The 17,540-nt window shown below is 44.9% G+C and overlaps 2 protein-coding genes across 2 annotated transcripts in view; one reads left to right on the top strand and one right to left on the bottom strand.

Annotated features, from left to right (window-relative positions):
• Positions 1-2,577: 2,577 nt before the first annotated feature.
• Positions 2,578-10,364, top strand: LOC129030233 (cytochrome P450 1B1). The gene is made up of 2 exons (XM_054475341.2): positions 2,578-3,621; positions 6,666-10,364. The coding sequence occupies exons 1-2, from the start codon at positions 2,579-2,581 to the stop codon at positions 7,252-7,254; spliced, it is 1,632 nt and encodes a 543-aa protein (XP_054331316.1). The 5' UTR covers position 2,578; the 3' UTR covers positions 7,255-10,364.
• RMDN2 (regulator of microtubule dynamics 2) overlaps positions 7,471-17,540 on the bottom strand; it is a 139,783-nt gene continuing 129,713 nt past the window's right edge. Inside the window, exon 12 of the mRNA XM_063648804.1 lies at positions 7,471-11,002. Coding sequence (XP_063504874.1) covers positions 10,927-11,002 — 76 coding nt within the window. The 3' untranslated portion in view covers positions 7,471-10,926. The remainder of the gene's footprint in view (positions 11,003-17,540) is intronic.

The raw sequence follows: 17,540 nt of genomic DNA on the forward strand, positions 1-17,540 counted from the left end.
CTTTTATATTTTTAGTAGAGACGGGGTTTCACCATGTTAGTCAGGCTGGTCTCGAACTCCTGACCTCAAGTGATCCGCCCGCTTGGGCCTCTCAAAGTGCTGGGATTACGGGCGTGAGCCACTGCGCCCAGCCCTACGTGCTTTTTTTTTTTTTTTTTTTTTTTAAGGGAGGCAGGAAAGAAGGCATTTGGGCCTCTTATCTGCAATTTTCTTCCATGTAAACTTACGTGAAGGATCTGGAGTGGGACTTCGTGGCTTCAAGCCCTGGCTCCACTTCTTGATGCTTGAGCGACCTGGGTTAAGTCACGCAACCTCTCTGAACCCCAGTTTATTCATCTGTAAACAGGTCAATAATAGCACGAGATTCGCAGCGCGGGTGGAGCTCAAAGTGCAGGGTTGTCCCTGGTGAACCCATCACTTTTATATTTATCCTTTGATGAAGCCAGTACAATTCCTACCTGGTTAACTAGATACATCCCACCTCTTCCCTCGAGTTCGCCCTTCCCCCCGCCTCGTGAAGTCCTTGTTCTCTTAGCTGTCTTGAAAATCCTATGCATCAGCATGTAGGAAAGGGCGCGCCAGGGGGGGGGAAGCCACTCCCGCCCGAGCGCCTCCGGGTTCCCTTATAAAGGGAGCACCCCCTTCGCGACCGCAAACGAGCCCAGGAAGATCACAGAGCCGCGGGTGCGCGGCGAGGTGGCGATACGCGCCCGGGCTCGGCCTGCGGGTGGTGGCCCAAGCGTACGCCTCGCTGGCCTGGCAGGCGCGACCGTGCGTGCGCAGCCGAGGGTGGTGGCGGCCGGCACCCCACGCCAAGGGTGGTGGTGGCCGGCACCCCACCCTCGGCCGCCGCCTCCGCGTGTCAGGTGCCGTGAGAAGCGCGGGAGGGGCGGCCGCAGGCAGCGCCCAGGGATATGACTGGAGCCGACTTTCCAGAAGCGGCGCACGCAAAGCCCAGCTCCGCACGCAAGGGGGAGGCGACAGCAGAAACTTTTCAACCCGATAAAGTTCGCCGGAGCGTGGAGATTCGCCTCCTCCCGCCACTCTCCGCCCCGCTCGGGTCCCGCCCCGCTAGCTCCCCCAGGCCCCCCCAGTCGCCCCAGCTTGGCTCCCCGCCCTGCGCCAACGGCTTCCGTCGCAGCCTGGGCGGCCCCGCGCCCTCCAGCGGGCGGCGCCACCTGGAGTGGCCTCTACGCGGGAAATCGCAGGGCCAGCTGCGCCCCAGGAGCCTTTGTGTGCCCAAGCACTGTCGGGGCCCCGGGGCGGGGGGGAGCGGCTACTTTTAGGGATACTTGATCTCGCCGCAAGAACTGGAAAAAATTTAGCACGCCAAAGCGCCTCCACTGAGGTGGCAATTTGTTTGCGAGAACCTAAGGTAAAATTTAAACAACAAACCAGGGGCGCTGTGAGGCAAACCGCTGCCACTACACTGGTTTTCCGGGAAGCAAGCTCAAGTCGCGGAAAGGGAAGGGAGGTCGTGCGCTCGGGGCGGGGCGCGCTCCCAAGTCGAGCGCAGCGGTCGGGGCACGTTGTACCAAGCGCGGTTCTGGGGACACCGTGCGGCCTCGATTGGAGGTGGCTGTGATGAAGAGCGGTTACCGCACAATGGAAACATTGGCACCTCCGCTCCCATGAAAGACTGCTGGTAGAGCTCCGAGGACAGCCGGTGCGCCCGGACGGGAGTCCGGGTCAAAGCGGCTTGGTGTGCGGCGCGCCCCGCCCTCCGCAGGCCCCGCCCCGCCCCGCCCCGCCAGGTCGCGCTGCCCTCCTTCTACCCAGTCCTTAAAACCCGGAGGAGCGGGATGGCGCGCTTTGACTCTGGAGTGGGAGTGGGAGCGAGCGCTTCTGCGACGCCAGTTGTGAGAGCCGCAAGGGCATGGGAATTGACGCCACTCACCGATCCCCAGTCTCAATCTCAACGCTGTGAGGAAACCTCGACTTTGCCAGGTCCCCAAGTGCAGCGGGGCTCGGCGAGCGAGGCACCTTTCTCCGTCCCCATCCCAATCCAAGCGCTCCTGGCACTGACGACGCCAAGAGACTCGAGTGGGAGTTAAAGCCTCCAGTGCGGGCAGCAGGTGTCCAGGGCGGGCCTGCGGGTTCCTGTTGACGTCTTGCCCTAGGCAAAGGTCCCAGTTCCCTCTCGGAGCCGGCTTGTCCCGCGCCACTGGAAACCGCACCTCCCCGCAGGTCAGTCTGTCTGCGGAGCCGCTGCCCCGCGACCTCTTCAGATGGATTCTTGCAGATAGGGGGTGGCGTGGTAGGCACTTTAAAGGAAATCAAGCGCCACAGCCTCGATGCCCGCAGCGTTGTCCCCAAATTGCAGGAACCGTTACGCGCCTTGCGGGGAGGGGAAGGGTTTGGCGCTGGGTTACAGCGAGGTAGAAACACGCCCCTTCTCTTCTCCAAGGGAGAGTGGGTTGGGGATGGGAAGGGGCGTCTTCGGCCATTTCTCCAGAGAGTCAGCTCCGACCTCTCCACCCAACGGCACTCAGTCCCCCGAGGCTGGAGTAGGGGCGTGGGGCGCCCGCTTCTGTCTCTGCACCCCTGAGTGTCACGCCTTCTCCTTTCTGTCCCCAGCATGGGCACCAGCCTCAGCCCGAACGACCCTTGGCAGCTAAACCCGCTGTCCATCCAGCAGACCACGCTCCTGCTATTCCTGTCTGTGCTGGCCACTGTGCATGTGGGCCAGCGGCTGCTGAGGCAACGGAGACGGCAGCTCGGGTCCGCGCCCCCGGGCCCGTTTGCGTGGCCACTGATCGGAAACGCGGCGGCGGTGGGCCAGGCAGCTCACCTGTCGTTCGCGCGCCTGGCGCGGCGCTACGGCGACGTCTTCCAGATCCGCCTGGGCAGCTGCCCCATAGTGGTGCTGAATGGCGAGCGCGCCATCCACCAGGCCCTGGTGCAGCAGGGCTCGGCCTTCGCCGACCGGCCGTCCTTCGCCTCCTTCCGTGTGGTGTCCGGCGGCCGCAGCATGGCTTTCGGCCACTACTCGGAGCACTGGAAGGTGCAGCGGCGCGCAGCCCACAGCATGATGCGCAACTTCTCCACGCGCCAGCCGCGCAGCCGCCAAGTCCTCGAGGGCCACGTGCTGAGCGAGGCGCGCGAGCTGGTGGCGCTGCTGGTGCGCGGCAGCGCGGACGGCGCCTTCCTCGACCCGAGGCCGCTGACCGTCGTGGCCGTGGCCAACGTCATGAGTGCCGTGTGTTTCGGCTGCCGCTACCGCCACGACGACCCCGAGTTCCGTGAGCTGCTCAGCCACAACGAGGAGTTCGGGCGCACGGTGGGCGCGGGCAGCCTGGTGGACGTGATGCCCTGGCTGCAGTACTTCCCCAACCCGGTGCGCACCGTTTTCCGCGAATTCGAGCAGCTCAACCGCAACTTCAGCAACTTCGTCCTGGACAAGTTCTTGAGGCACTGCGAAAGCCTTCGGCCCGGGGCCGCCCCCCGCGACATGATGGACGCCTTTATCCTCTCTGCGGAAAAGAAGGCGGCCGGGGACTCGGACGATGGTGGCGCGCGGCTGGATTTGGAGAACGTACCGGCCACTATCACTGACATCTTCGGCGCCAGCCAGGACACTCTGTCCACAGCGCTGCAGTGGCTGCTCCTCCTCTTCACCAGGTAAAGCCTCTGGGAGGCTTGGGCCAGGTCTCTTCTCCTCTGAAAAAGGCGGAGACAGAATATGCTGAGTTTGCAAGCAGCGCCCCGGGTTTGGGGTTTCGCTCCAGGTCCCCACCCCTCAAAACCAAGATCGCGTCGGTAAAGGGACTCACAGTGAGGGCTGAGACACGTGCACGCGCCCCACCCAGCGGTGCCCCGACCCCTCCGCATCTCCTATCCTGTCTCTTTCCTCCCCTCCCCTGCTTGCGAGTGAGAACACATTTGCAAGACCCCTCCACTCCCCGGAAAAACAAGAGTTTTTAAGTGCTTGGAGATGAGCCCTGATCTCTCTCTCCCTGGCGCAGTACAAGCAGAACTGGAATAGTTCCGAAAGAAAAGGTAATGCCATAAATATGTTAAACACAGCAGCCTCTCCTAGGCTAGTCCTCGGCGTGGATCCGAGGCCGCCCAGCCCGGGCGCTAAAAGCGGGCCGCCCGTCAGGGCTTTGTTCCAGGCCAAGGAAGCCCATGGAGGCCGGGCCAGCCGACAGGTAACCCGCACAGAAGCTTTCAGAAGGCGGCCACAACTAGCGGGCAGTGCTAGGTTTATAAAACCTCCGCGCTAGGAGTTTGAGAAATGCCGGGGTAGAAGACAAGAAGCAGCCACTTTTACGAGTGCAGAGTAGCATTCAGAAGGGCAGATGGGATATCCAGGAGGCGCCTGCAGACGTTTCTGGCTCCTGCGCTTGGCTCAGTTAGCGGACCCCCTGATGCCCACGTTGGTCTCTACTAAGCTCCGACACGCACGGATTCAACAGGTCCCTGGTGTCGGGTTGCCAGATTTGGCAAAAGAAAAGTAAGTTTTACACGGGAATACTTAACACTAAAAGATTAGCCCTTGTTGATCTGAAATCCATATTTAACTGGGCGGCCTGTAGTATTTACTCTGGAAACACTACCCCTAGGGGCAAATGTTTCGCAAGGCAAATCTTGATTGCCGAAGAGACCACAAATCCTGGTTGTGTCATTTCTTGGAGCACAAGTGAGCAGTTGGAGATGCTGAATCTGCAGGCGCCACAGTAAGGTGTTTGGAAGGCAGAGAATGACTCTTCTTATTAAAATCCACTGCAATCTATATTTCCTTAGATACTGTACAGCTACCTTCACAAATTAAAAGTTTCTGTATACTTAAAATGGCTTTTTAGTATTAAAATCATAGAAACACCCATGGTGGGTGAGGGAGAGGCAGAAATTGAATAAAGAAAAGTCAACCAGAGATCAGGGAAAAGGAAATCCCGGAATAGGATCCATAGGTTTTTGTGCATCCCCAGATAGGCATTTTAACTTTTGAAACGGCCTTTGTTTTTCATTAGAACCACAATAGTTCTCCGAGTACTCCAATTAGGCGGCAAAAAGAAATAAAACAATTTGGGGGTCACTTTCAATTCAATATGCTGATATACTTTTTTTTTTTCCTTTTTAGTGAAAAGACAGTATGACAGGGCTTGGCAAATGACACGATCTGTTTTTGTATATACGTTTTATTGACGCAGTCATGCCCATTCATTTATACATTGCCTATGGCTGCGTTCAGTCTACAACACAGGGCAGAGCGGAGTAGTGCAACAAAGAGGGTTTGGTCCACAAAGTCTAAAATAGGTACTATTTGGCTCTCCCCACCATACATGTTTCTATTAAAAAAAGTTGGCAGACTTCTGCAATATAATGTTGAAGAAGCGATTTTAAAAATAACTCATTTCATCACATATGTGTATACATTTTTTTTTCAGAGTTGCAAACAATCAGTTACATGTTTTTTGACTTCTAACAATTTGACTTAAGGTAGTGGACGTTTCTAATCTTTTAATATTTATTTTGGTAATTTTTGATGGCTACATAGTATTTTGCCATGATAATAATGTATAGTTATATATAATCATTTATTGAACTTTAATGTTGGTCATTGGCCTTGATTGCATTTTTAAAATTTTTATTTTAATTTTATGTATTTACTTACCTTAGAGACAGGTTCTCACTACGTTGCCCACGCTGGTCCCAAACTCCTGGGCTCAAGCAGTTCTCCCGCCGCTGTCTGGCAGGTAGCTGGGGCTACAGGCGTGTACCACCATGCCTGGCTAATTTTTAGAATTTTCGGTCCTGTTGTGGTTACATATTTTTGTACCTCTTAAATTATTTTCTGAAAATACATTTCTGGGCATGGATTACTGGGTTTAAAATGAGGCGGGAAGAGGTTACCTTCATGTCTCTTGCCTTGTACTAAGATTTTGTTTTTAAAAAGATTGTATCAGTTTGTATCATCAACAGTGAATAAGTATTACAGTTTGTACCATAATTTTATGAACATTGGGTATTTGCTTTTAAATTTAAAAAATACAGTATGTAGCTAGCTTTATCCATCAGGACACCAATTATCTTTGTATAAAATGAGAACAGCATGTCTGTTGGAATTGTCCAGGGAAATGAGGGAGAAAAAAAATTTGCTTTCACATTGTAACTTTTGTGGGCCCTGGGTGCTTTTGCCTTTGTAGATTCCTTATACTATAAACAAATTAAAAATTAAATTTTATGACTACCCTGATATAAAGATGAACACATTCAAATGATGTATGAAAATATTTTCTTCTACCTAAAAGTGAGTTTTTTTAGGTCTGAAGATTGTAAAAGACATAAAAATGTTTTCATGGGCCCCTAAAAAGTGTTGTGAGCCCTAGGCACTGTCCCTGCAGTACCCAATGGAAAAGTCGGCCTTATCTACTATTGTGCTTTTTGAGCCTGGGAAAACTTAGAGTTTTTTGACTTATAATGGGAAAGAGAGCATTAGTCATGCAAGGCCTATTACAGGAAATATAATTCCTAAAGTCCATCTTGTAATTTAGTGAGACATTAGGAAGCTGTTTTAGATTTTTTTTCCCAGAAATATTAATTTAGTCACTGAGCTAGATAGCCTATTTAAGGAAAAGTAGAATTAAATTATAATGTGCTTTCTAGATGAAATAAGAATTTTGCTCACTTGCTTTTCTCTCTCCACATTAAACACCAAACAGGTATCCTGATGTGCAGGCTCGAGTGCAGGCAGAATTGGATCAGGTCGTGGGGAGGGACCGTCTGCCTTGTATGGGTGACCAGCCCAACCTGCCCTATGTCCTGGCCTTCCTTTATGAAGCCATGCGCTTCTCCAGCTTTGTGCCTGTCACTATTCCTCATGCCACCACTGCCAACACCTCTGTCTTGGGCTACCACATTCCCAAGGACACTGTGGTTTTTGTCAACCAGTGGTCTGTGAATCATGACCCAGCGAAGTGGCCTAATCCGGAGAACTTTGATCCAGCTCGATTCTTGGACAAGGACGGCCTCATCAACAAGGACCTGACCAGCAGAGTGATGATTTTTTCAGTGGGCAAAAGGCGGTGCATTGGCGAAGAACTTTCTAAGATGCAGCTTTTTCTCTTCATCTCCATCCTGGCTCACCAGTGCAATTTCAGGGCCAACCCAAATGAGCCTGCGAAAATGAATTTCAGTTATGGTCTGACCATTAAACCCAAGTCATTTAAAGTCAACGTCACTCTCAGAGAGTCCATGGAGCTCCTTGATAGTGCTGTCCAAAAGTTACAAGCCGAGGAAACTTGCCAATAAGAAGCAAGAGGCAAGCTGAAATTTTAGAAATATTCACATCTTCGGAGATGAGGAGTAAAATTCAGTTTTTTTCTAGTTCCTCTTTTGTGCTGCTTCTCAATTAGCCTTTAAGGTGAGCATAAATCAGATGTCCATCAGGTGAGGTGTGCTCCATACCCAGTGGTTCTTCATGAGCAGTGGGCTATGCAGGAGCTTCTGGGAGATTTTTTTGAGTCAAAGACTTAAAGGGCCCAATGAATTATTATATACATACTGCATCTTGGTTATTTCTGAAGGTAGCATTCTTTGGAGTTAAAATGCACATATAGACACATACACACGAACACTTACACAAAACTATTGAATGAAGAAGTATTTTGGTAGCCAGGCCGTTTTTGGTGGGAATCCAAGATTGGTCTCTCATATGCAGAAATAGACAAAAAGTATATTAAACAAAGTTTCAGAGTATATTGTTGAAGAGACAGAGACAAGTAATTTCAGTGTAAAGTGTGTGATTGAAGGTGATAAGGGAAAAGATAAAGACCAGAAATTCCCTTGTCACCTTTTCAGGAAAATAACTTAGACTCTAGTATTTATGGGTGGATTTATCCTTTTGCCTCCTGGTATACTTCCTTACTTTTAAGGGTAAATCATAAAGTCAGTTGCTCAAAAAAAAATCAATAGTTGAATTAGTGAGTATACTGGGGTTCCATGATTTATCATGAATTTTAAAGTATGCATTATTAAATTGTAAAACTCCAAGGTGACGTTGTACCTCTTTTGCTTGCCAAAGTACAGAATTTCAATTATCAGCAAAGAAAAAAAAAAGCCAGCCAAGCTTTAAATTATGTGACTGTAATGTACTGATTTCAGTTAAGTCTCATACGTTAAAAAAAATAAGTCACCAAATAGTATGCAATATATTACTTAATTGTCCATAAGCAGTATATTAGTATTATCTTGTTCAGGAAAAGGTTGAATAATATATGCCTTGTATAATATTGAAAATTGAAAAGTACAACCAACGCAACCAAGTGTGCTAAAAATGAGCTTGATTAAATCAACCACCTATTTTTGACATGGAAATGAAGCAGGGTTTCTTTTCTTCACTCAAATTTTGGCGAATCTCAAAATTAGATCCTAAGATGTGTTCTTATTTTTATAACATCTTTATTGAAATTCTATTTATAATACAGAATCTTGTTTTGAAAATAACCTAATTAATATATTAAAATTCCAAATTCATGGCATGCTTAAATTTTAACTACATTTTAAAGCCATTCTGATTATTGAGTTCCAGTTGAAGTTAGTGGAAATCTGAACATTCTGCTGTGGAAAGCAGAGAAATCTAAGCTGTGTCTGCCCAATGAATAACGGAAAATGCCATGAATTACCTCGATGTTCTTTTTACGAGGTGACAAGAGTTGGGGACAGAACTCGCATTACAACTGACCAAGTTTCTCTTCTAGATGATTTTTTGAAAGTTAACATTAATGTCTGCTTTTTGGAAAGTCAGAATCAGAAGATAGTCTTGGAAGCTGTTTGGAAAAGACAGTGGAGATGAAGTCAGTTGTGTTTTTTAAGATGGCAATTACTTCGGTAGCTGGGAAAGCAAAAAGCTCAAATGAAATGTATGCATTCACATTTAGAAAAGTGAATTGAAATTTCAAGTTTTAAATTTCATTGCAATTAAACTTCCAAAGGAAGTTCTACAGTGTCCTGAGTGCTAAGTGCTTATTACATTTTATTAAGCTTTTTGGAATCTTTGTACCAAAATTTTAAAAAACGGAGTTTATGATAGTTGTGTGTATGTGTGTGGGGGGTGGGGGGATGGTAAGAGAAAAGAGAGAAAGACTGAAAAGAAGGAAAGATGGTTAAACATTTCCCACTCATCCTGAATTAATTAATTTGGAGCACAAAATTCAAAGCATGGACATTTAGAAGAAAGATGTTTGGCGTAGCAGAGTTAAATCTCAAATAGGCTATTAAAAAAGTCTACAACATAGCAGATCTGTTTTGTGTTTTGGAATATTAAAAAACTTCATGTAATTTTATTTTAAAATTTCATAGCTGTACTTCTTGAATATAAAAAATCATGCCAGTATTTTTAAAGGCATTAAAGTCAACTACAGAAAGCAGGCTTGCCCAATACATTTAAATTTTTTGGCACTTGCCATTCCAAAATATTATGCCCCAGCAAGGCTGAGACAGTGAATTTGGGCTGCTGTAGCCCATTTTTTTAGATTGAGAAATGTGTAGCAGCAAAAATAATCATGAACGAATCTGGATCCTCATTATGTCAACCAGGTCCAGATGTGCTATAATCTGTTTTTATGTATGTAGGCCCAGTCGTCATCAGATGCTTGCGGCAAAAGGAAAGCTGTGTTTATGTAGAAGAAAGTAAGGTGCTTGGAGGTTACCTGGCTTATTTAATATGCTTATAACCTAGTTAAAGAAAGGAAAAGAAAACAAAAAGCGAATAAAAATAACTGAATTTGGAGGCTGGAGTAATCAGATTACTGCTTTAATCAGAAAGCCTCATTGTGTTTCTACCGGAGAGAGAATGTATTTGCTGACAACCATTAAAGTCAGAAGTTTTACTCCAGGTTATTGCAATAAAGTATAATGTTTATTAAATGCTTCATTTGTATGTCAAAGCTTTGACTCTGTAAGAAAATTGCTTTTTTCCAAAACAAAAAGATGTCTCAGGTTTGTTTTGTGAATTCTCTAAAAGCTTTCATGTCCCAGAACTTAGCCTTCACCTGTGAAGTGTTACTACAGCCTTAATATTTTCCTAGTAGATCTATAAGATCAAATAGTTGCATAGCAGTATATGTTAATTTGTGTGTTTTTAGCTGTGACACAACTGTGTGATTAAAAGGTATACTTTAGTAGACATTTATAACTCAAGGATACCTTCTTATTTAATCTTTTCTTATTTTTGTACTTTATCATGAATGCTTTTAGTATGTGCATACTAGCTACAGTGCATAGTTGTAGCCAAAATACATTCTGGGGAAACAACATTTATATGTAGCCTTTACTGTTTGATATACCAAATTAAAAAAAAATTGTATCTCATTACTTATACTGGGACAGCATTACCAAAATAATAAAAATCACTTTCATAATCTTGTTATGAAGTTTTATCTTATGTTGTAGCAAATATAGTCTAATGTATCACTTTATTTCAACTATTACTATGGATTATTCAATTAAAACATTGCACTGTAAACATTTTATTTGTCCATTCTACATTTCAGGCCGAGGCCGCATGCTTTTTTTTCCCGTAGGTTTTCATCAACCAAATTTCTAATCTCTATATTTTTGAATTTCTAAGAACCAACACGGAGGTTACATTTCAATGCAAACAATCAAGCCAAATGAGAATTAATTTGCAATGTTGAAAGATTGAATAGATTGCGACTTTAAGTTGCTGATCGATTTCTGCTTCATCTGAAGAATGCAGTACACATTTTTTCTTCCTCAGCTGCATACCAGTCCTTTCTCTGAGTATTTTCTTCTTTCATTTTTTTAAAGGTACATGTGCCTTAATAAGTGCAATTAATGTCCAATAAAATAAGATGGGTACAAGTATTCTGTCATGTACTATGTGGAAATATCTTATTGCCAATCTTTTACTTGGTAAAAAGACTTGACTTCACAGGGCCTAGGACATGACTTTCCAGGCCTTCACTGCGCCACACTCACAGATGACAGGGCTTGCGGTACCAAAGCCTCTTTATCTTCCAGACTACAGCTCCTATTACTGTGAAAACAGGAAAAGACGTAAAAATCGCACAAAATGGCATTGATACTTTGGCGCGGGAACCTCACTTTAGCAGCCAGAAGGTATGGCTATGGAGTGGTTTAAGAGAATACTCACTAGTTTGCCAGATATATGACAGTAGGATCTTGGAAATGTCAGGACAGTTCAGAATAAGCGAAGGAAATATTTTCATGGGAAAAATATTCCTTTAAATAATTATAATTGGGGCCAGTTTTTGCAAAACTGTCTAGCAGAGTTGGATTCTACCCAATCAATCCAATAGAGTATAAGACCGGAGTACAGGGTGGGAAATGAATGCAGCTTTGGACGTAAGTAAGACAGGCGTGTTGTTAGAAACTCACAGAGATTGTTTCTTCAACCTCAAAGCCAGTCTATTTTTCTGCACCAGTGCAACAGAAGTTCACTGGCTGTTAAGTCTCCCTCTTTTGGTTCAGTGACTCTCACATGCTGTCTGCTCTCCAGTTTCAGTCTATTAGTTATAAATTTCAGAAAGGGAAAAGGAAAGAAGAAAATAATTAAATATATTTAAATACATTCAAAAGCAATTTTTTTAAACTTGGAATTATGGAGGAAAATAATCTAGTTTACATAGGTATGGACACGTTATAGGTAACAGCTCATGCTTGTAGCTCCTCTGCTAAGCGACATACAGGCTTTGAGGACAAATACTGTGCTCTTCATGCACACTTTACAACATGTGTCAGGTATGGAGGGAAGAAATGGAACTAAAATATGTTGAGCACTTACAATTTTTGCATCACTGTGCTAAACTCTAATGCATTATTGCCCAACAGTCTTCAGAGGGATGTGATAAAGTAATGGGCCAAAATTATATATTTAGAAGTATTCTCATCCAGATTTTCCCTGGAGATGAACTAATTCAAAGCCCATTATCTTTGTACCCTAGTTTGTCCCTTCCCAGTGTACCTGTGTTTGGATTTATAGGGTAGTCTGTCTATTTTTTTTAGGCCATAAGATCTTGGGAGTTTCGCAAGCAATTTACTTCCTTTGTCTAAGGCACATTCCACACTACAGTCAGGGAGTAACTGACATTGTGCGGGAATCCTCGCCACACTGCTCTCTTCTGAGAAAAGCCCCTTTAAACTGTTGTTTAGGCAAAACCAAAAGCCAAACAAACAAACAGTCATGCTTTGTCTTATAATCCTAAAACTTCTGTCCTAGAACCTGTCTGGACCAAGGATCCTTGTTGGAGCCAGGGCCGTCCTTAGGCTGGTCCAGTTTCCTGGGACATGGCCTGTCCATCTGATAGCCGTGCATCACCTAGGTGTTGGTGTATGTGGCTCATCAGAACCCTTCTGTCTCTCAGAGCCTGTGAGCACTGGCCAGAGGGAGAGAGAAGAACCAAGGCACGAAACAAGCTTTTTGATGGGAAGCTTGCCTTTGCAAACAGAATGACTGGACCTACCAGAACTAGTTTTTGAATCACTTGAGGCCCCTTTAGGTGAGACAATGTTATACAGCAGAAGCCTAACAGCACTGAGATCCCTTTGGGTCAGAGCTAAGAGTCATTGAGCAAGCCTGAAAAATCAGCCAGCCTCCTTTTTTTTTTTTTAATTTATTCCTATTTCCTTACATTTGTTTCTCTCTCCCTCAATGGATAAGTATTACAATATGCTTAATGTGCACTTTTTGTTTGCGTGTTCCAGCAAAATTTGTATTATTGTTTTGAATATATATGTTTTACTTTATGTAAGTGCTGTACATATCTCATCCTGTTGCTTAATCTTTTCTCAGCTCCATCCCTGTGTAATTCCATAGCTTATAGCTGCTGCCTAGTATTCCATGGTACTTATCTACCACATTGTTTCTATCCACTCTCTTGGGAATAGATACCTGGATAACTTCCAACTTTATGAGCCCCTAAGTGATGCAGCAAGGAACAGCTTGGTATGTGTTTACTTGCCCTCCTATGTAGACTTTGTAATGTATGCCATACGCATGATTAGAAGTGTTGGGTCGGCAAGTGAGTGCGTTATGTAATTTAAATATTGCATGTTCTCCAGAATGCCAAATCTGTCCACACTCCCATCAGCTGTGCATGAGGGGAAGCTGTACCCACTTCCCCACCAACACACGGCATGACCTCTTTATTTTTAAATGAAATATATCCTCTTGGGAGAGAGATGCATTACACAGATTTTTTTTTAACGAGGAAAAAGACATCTACACTCATTTTTCAATACTTCCCATAGCCATATTTGTGTTTACATCCTATCTCCGCTATTTGATGGTATATTCATTGAAAAGCAGGGACTAAGTCCCAACAATTTTGTTATGGAATCATATTGTATCTACAGAAGCACGGGTGAAAAGAGGGGAGTGAGTTTTGTCGCCCCTGCTTCTCAGCACTGATGATCTCTTCTTCACCTTCTCCATAACTCAGTTTTCAGTTGGTACCCTTGAAGTCTAACCTCTTTCTTCACCTTCTCCATGACTCAGTTTTCAGTTGGTACCCTTGAAGTCTAACCTCTTTCTTTCTTTCTTTCTTTTTGAGATGGAGTCTAGCTCTGTCACCCAGGCTGGAGTGCTGTGGTGCAATTTCAGCTCACTGCAACCTCCGCCTCCCGGGTTCAAGTGATTCTCCTGTCCCAGCCCCCCGAGTAGCTGGGACTACAGGCATACGCCAACATGTCCGGCTAATTTTTGTATTTTTAGTAGAGACAGGGTTTCACCATGTTGGTTAGGCTAGTCTCAAACTCCTGATCTACCCGCCTCGGCCTCCCAAAGTACTGGGATTACAGGCGTGAACCACCACACCCGGCCCCTAATCTCAGTTTCTTCTCTTTGCTTGCAAATTGAGCTTATTCAAGGTTTTTAGGTTTCTGCTTAGTCACTATGAAGAAAGCAGAAATGCCAACTCAATGGCTCCCAATTTTTTAAACCATAACCTCACAGTATGCAATATATTTTTCATGATTTAGTACATATCTCTGCATGTGACTGTGTGTACTTCATAGATACATATGTATTTATGTATGTATATATATACACACACACATACACACAAACAGGATTCACTATTGTTTTCTGTGATGGAATATATTTTTAAATTTTTTTCATAAGAAATGCAGCACAGTGAAATAGCACTACTAACCTATCATAGTGGCTAAATTTTTTAAAAAATGACAAAACTGATAATATATACCGAGTACTGGGGAGGATGTGAAACTACTGGAACTTTCATACATTGCTTGGGGGAGTGCAAAATGCTACGGTATGACCCCACTCCTGGGTATTTATCCTAGAGAAATGAAAACACATTCGCACAAAAGCTATACATGAATGTTTACAGCAGCTGCATTCATCATGACCTCAAACTGAAATCAACCTAAATTTCCTTCAAAGGGCAATTAGTTATACAAAATCTGCTACATCCACCCAATGGAATACTACTCGGTAATAAAAAAGAATGAACCATTGATACACACAACAACTTGAATGAATCTCAAAGGAATTATGTTGAGTAAAATAAGTTAGCTTCAAAAGGTTACACACTGTACAATTCCATTGCTACGACAGCCTCTGAGAGACAAAAGTGTCATGATGAAGAGTAGATCAGTGGTTGCTGAGGGTTAAAGGGGAGGGAGGGTACTACAAAAGGATAGCCTGGTGGAGTTTTGGAAGGTTTTCTGATTGTGAGAGTGGTTACATGTATGTATACATGTGTTAAAATTCACACAACTACACGAAAAAGTGATGAAAAGTGATTGGAAAAAAATGTTAAAGGGGAATTGGTGCAAATGAACTTAAATGAAGCTGAAGTGAAGTTGGCAGGTAGCATGGCAGCTGCTGGCAGACAAGGAAATGAGATGGCATCACTGAACAAAGAAGGTCAGGCCTAGAGGTGTGAACAAGGATCATGGCCTGTGCTGAAGTCCTTGCAGGAGAGGTAAAGTGGTGCCAGATTCTCAGAGCAGAACAGGAGGCAGAACACCAGCCTTTGGGATGAGCAACAGCTGGAACCTCCCAGCAGAGGCAATTTTAATTCAATGTCATAAGTGTTAATTGAGCACCTATTAGTAGGCAGACACTGTTTGGGGCACTGATGATATAATAATGAACAAGGCACCCAGGCCCTGACCTCATGGAGCTGATATTCTAGTGGGGTAGGTGGCAGGAGAGAAAATAAGATTTCAGTTAATTATAAGTGGTGTGTGTGTGTTTGTGTGTGTACTGTGTGTGAGGGGGCACTGTTTAGAAAGAGTAGTCAGGGAAGCCTTCCTGAAGGAGGCAACACCAAGGGGTGGGCATTAAGGACAAGCTTCCTCTTCCATCCTCCCCATGTGAAGGAAATACAGGCACTGAGTTACCAGATAATATAATTACCTTCAAAAAAAAGAGGGTTGCAATTCATTAAATTGATTTTTATGGTCACAAAATCAGGGCAGTCTGAGGTAAAATAATCTCAGCGCACTCCACAGCAGATGACTTTGGCCCATAATCAGCACTGGCTTCTGGCTTGGCCGATGGCATTGGTGGGTCCAGACCATTCTCTGCCATTGACTCTTGAGCTCATTCCCAACCATCTTCCCCTTGGAGCACTGAAGCAAATCTGATAACTCAGTGCCTGCATTTCCTTCACATGGAGAGGATGTAAGAGGACACTTGTCCTTAATGCCCACTCCTTGGTGTTGCCTCCTTCAGGAAGCCTTCCCTGACTATGCATTTGCTCCTAAAGAATAACCAGAGAACAGGCTCTTGGAACTAACATACTTTTCAACAATGCCTTTAAATATAATTTAAAATGGCCTGATGATTCTTTAATTTTATGTGCACCAAAGGACTCCACATTGATTCTTTTAAGCACTTAATGGAACTTCTCCTGGAACATTTTCTACACTATGTCTAGCCTTTGAGTCAAAGTTTTATTATATCTGATTGAAAAAGATTTCCACCCTCATCCCAGTGGGGTTGCTAAGAAAAGCAGGCAGCCTCGTGTTCTGTTTGGGGGATCTCCCATCCCCTGGTGTTGTACTGTGTACCCAGCATGCTTTCCTGGCTGTCTCTAACTTTATTGTTTAACCCCACAGCCCGTAGCTATTATCTAGGCCATTGGACCGCACAAGTCAGGTCAAATCAGCTTTGAGAGCACCACTCAGCTCCCAGACCCACCATACTGAAAGCTGCTGGTGTCCACCGGATCTGGTGGATGTTTGTGAATCCCAGGATGCTCTGCGCTTGTCTTTCCTGCACCTCACCTGTCACTCTCCCTGCTCACATTCGGGAAGGCCAATGGGCCACCTCTGTTCTCTTACTGCACATCCCAGCAATCAGTATTTAAATTTGAGACTCTGCTTCTGCAATTCCCACAGCCTGCAAGCAAATCCAGTTGGCATTCTAGAGCTTGGCACTGATATCGAGGAAAAAAGTGGGGAAACACAGGCTGGACAAAGCAGTGGAAGAATAAGGTTAACTTTTCACTGTGTGTTTTCCAATGTGGTTTCCAGGAACGATTGCTGTAAAAACAGAGCAAGCCTGCCTGTTCTCTTATTTTGATTTCTAACTTCAAGCGATAGCTCTGGAAACATCTATCAAGGCTTTGTTAATAAAAAACAAAATGGTCGGGCATGCTGGCTCATGCCTGTAATCCCAGCACTTTGGGAGGCCGAGGCTGGCGGATCACGAGTTCAGGAGATCGAGACCATCCTGTGTAACACAGTGAAACTCTGTCTCTACTAAAAAAAAAAAAAAAAAAATAGCTGGGCATGGTGGCACGCACCTGTAGTCCCAGCTACTCAGGAAGCTGAGGCAGGAAAATCGCTTCAACCTGAGAGGTGGGGCTTGCAGTGAGCCCAGATCGAGTCACTTCACTCCAGCCTGGGTGACAGAGTGAGACTCTGTCTCAAACACAAACAAACAAACAAACAAACAAAAACCAAAAAAAAACCAATGACAACAAAAAACCACACACACACAAAACCCTGTCCTTCTTCAGTGCCCCGCCAGGGCTTATTTTCTTTGCGACAGAGTGTAGGGGAGTTTAGGTCATCTTACAGACCTGCCCTTGGCTCTGCAGAGGTCAGCACCTTTCTCATTTTCTTTGCCCACGTCCCTACACGTCCCTACATCAGTAGCTTGAGTTCATCTCTCATCTCTTTAATGAAGCCTCCTCTGACCACATTGTTTAATACTTAGCCTGCTCCCACAAGCTCCCTCAACATGCTACCTTGCTCTACTTTTTCTGTTCCCTATGCTCCCAACACATAAAACATTTATTCCCTGTTAATACAACATAAAATAACCTTCACATTTTGATGATGATTTACTGTCTGTCTCCGTCCCCACTCCAGTCCCCAGGATATAAACTCTAAAGGGGTGGACATTTTTATGTTCCTTGGAAAGTGGAATATCCAATCATCTTGCTGGATTTTCTACACAATATCCAACCACTGGTTTGCATTATATTTTAAATTCTGATTGTATGATCACTGCCCAAATAATCTACTCACAAAAAGAAATTAGTTAAGCTAGCTATTTATTGTCCTATTGACCTGTG

This window comes from Pongo pygmaeus, chromosome 12 (assembly GCF_028885625.2).
Source record: "Pongo pygmaeus isolate AG05252 chromosome 12, NHGRI_mPonPyg2-v2.0_pri, whole genome shotgun sequence".
NCBI classification, from domain to species: Eukaryota; Metazoa; Chordata; class Mammalia; order Primates; family Hominidae; genus Pongo; species Pongo pygmaeus.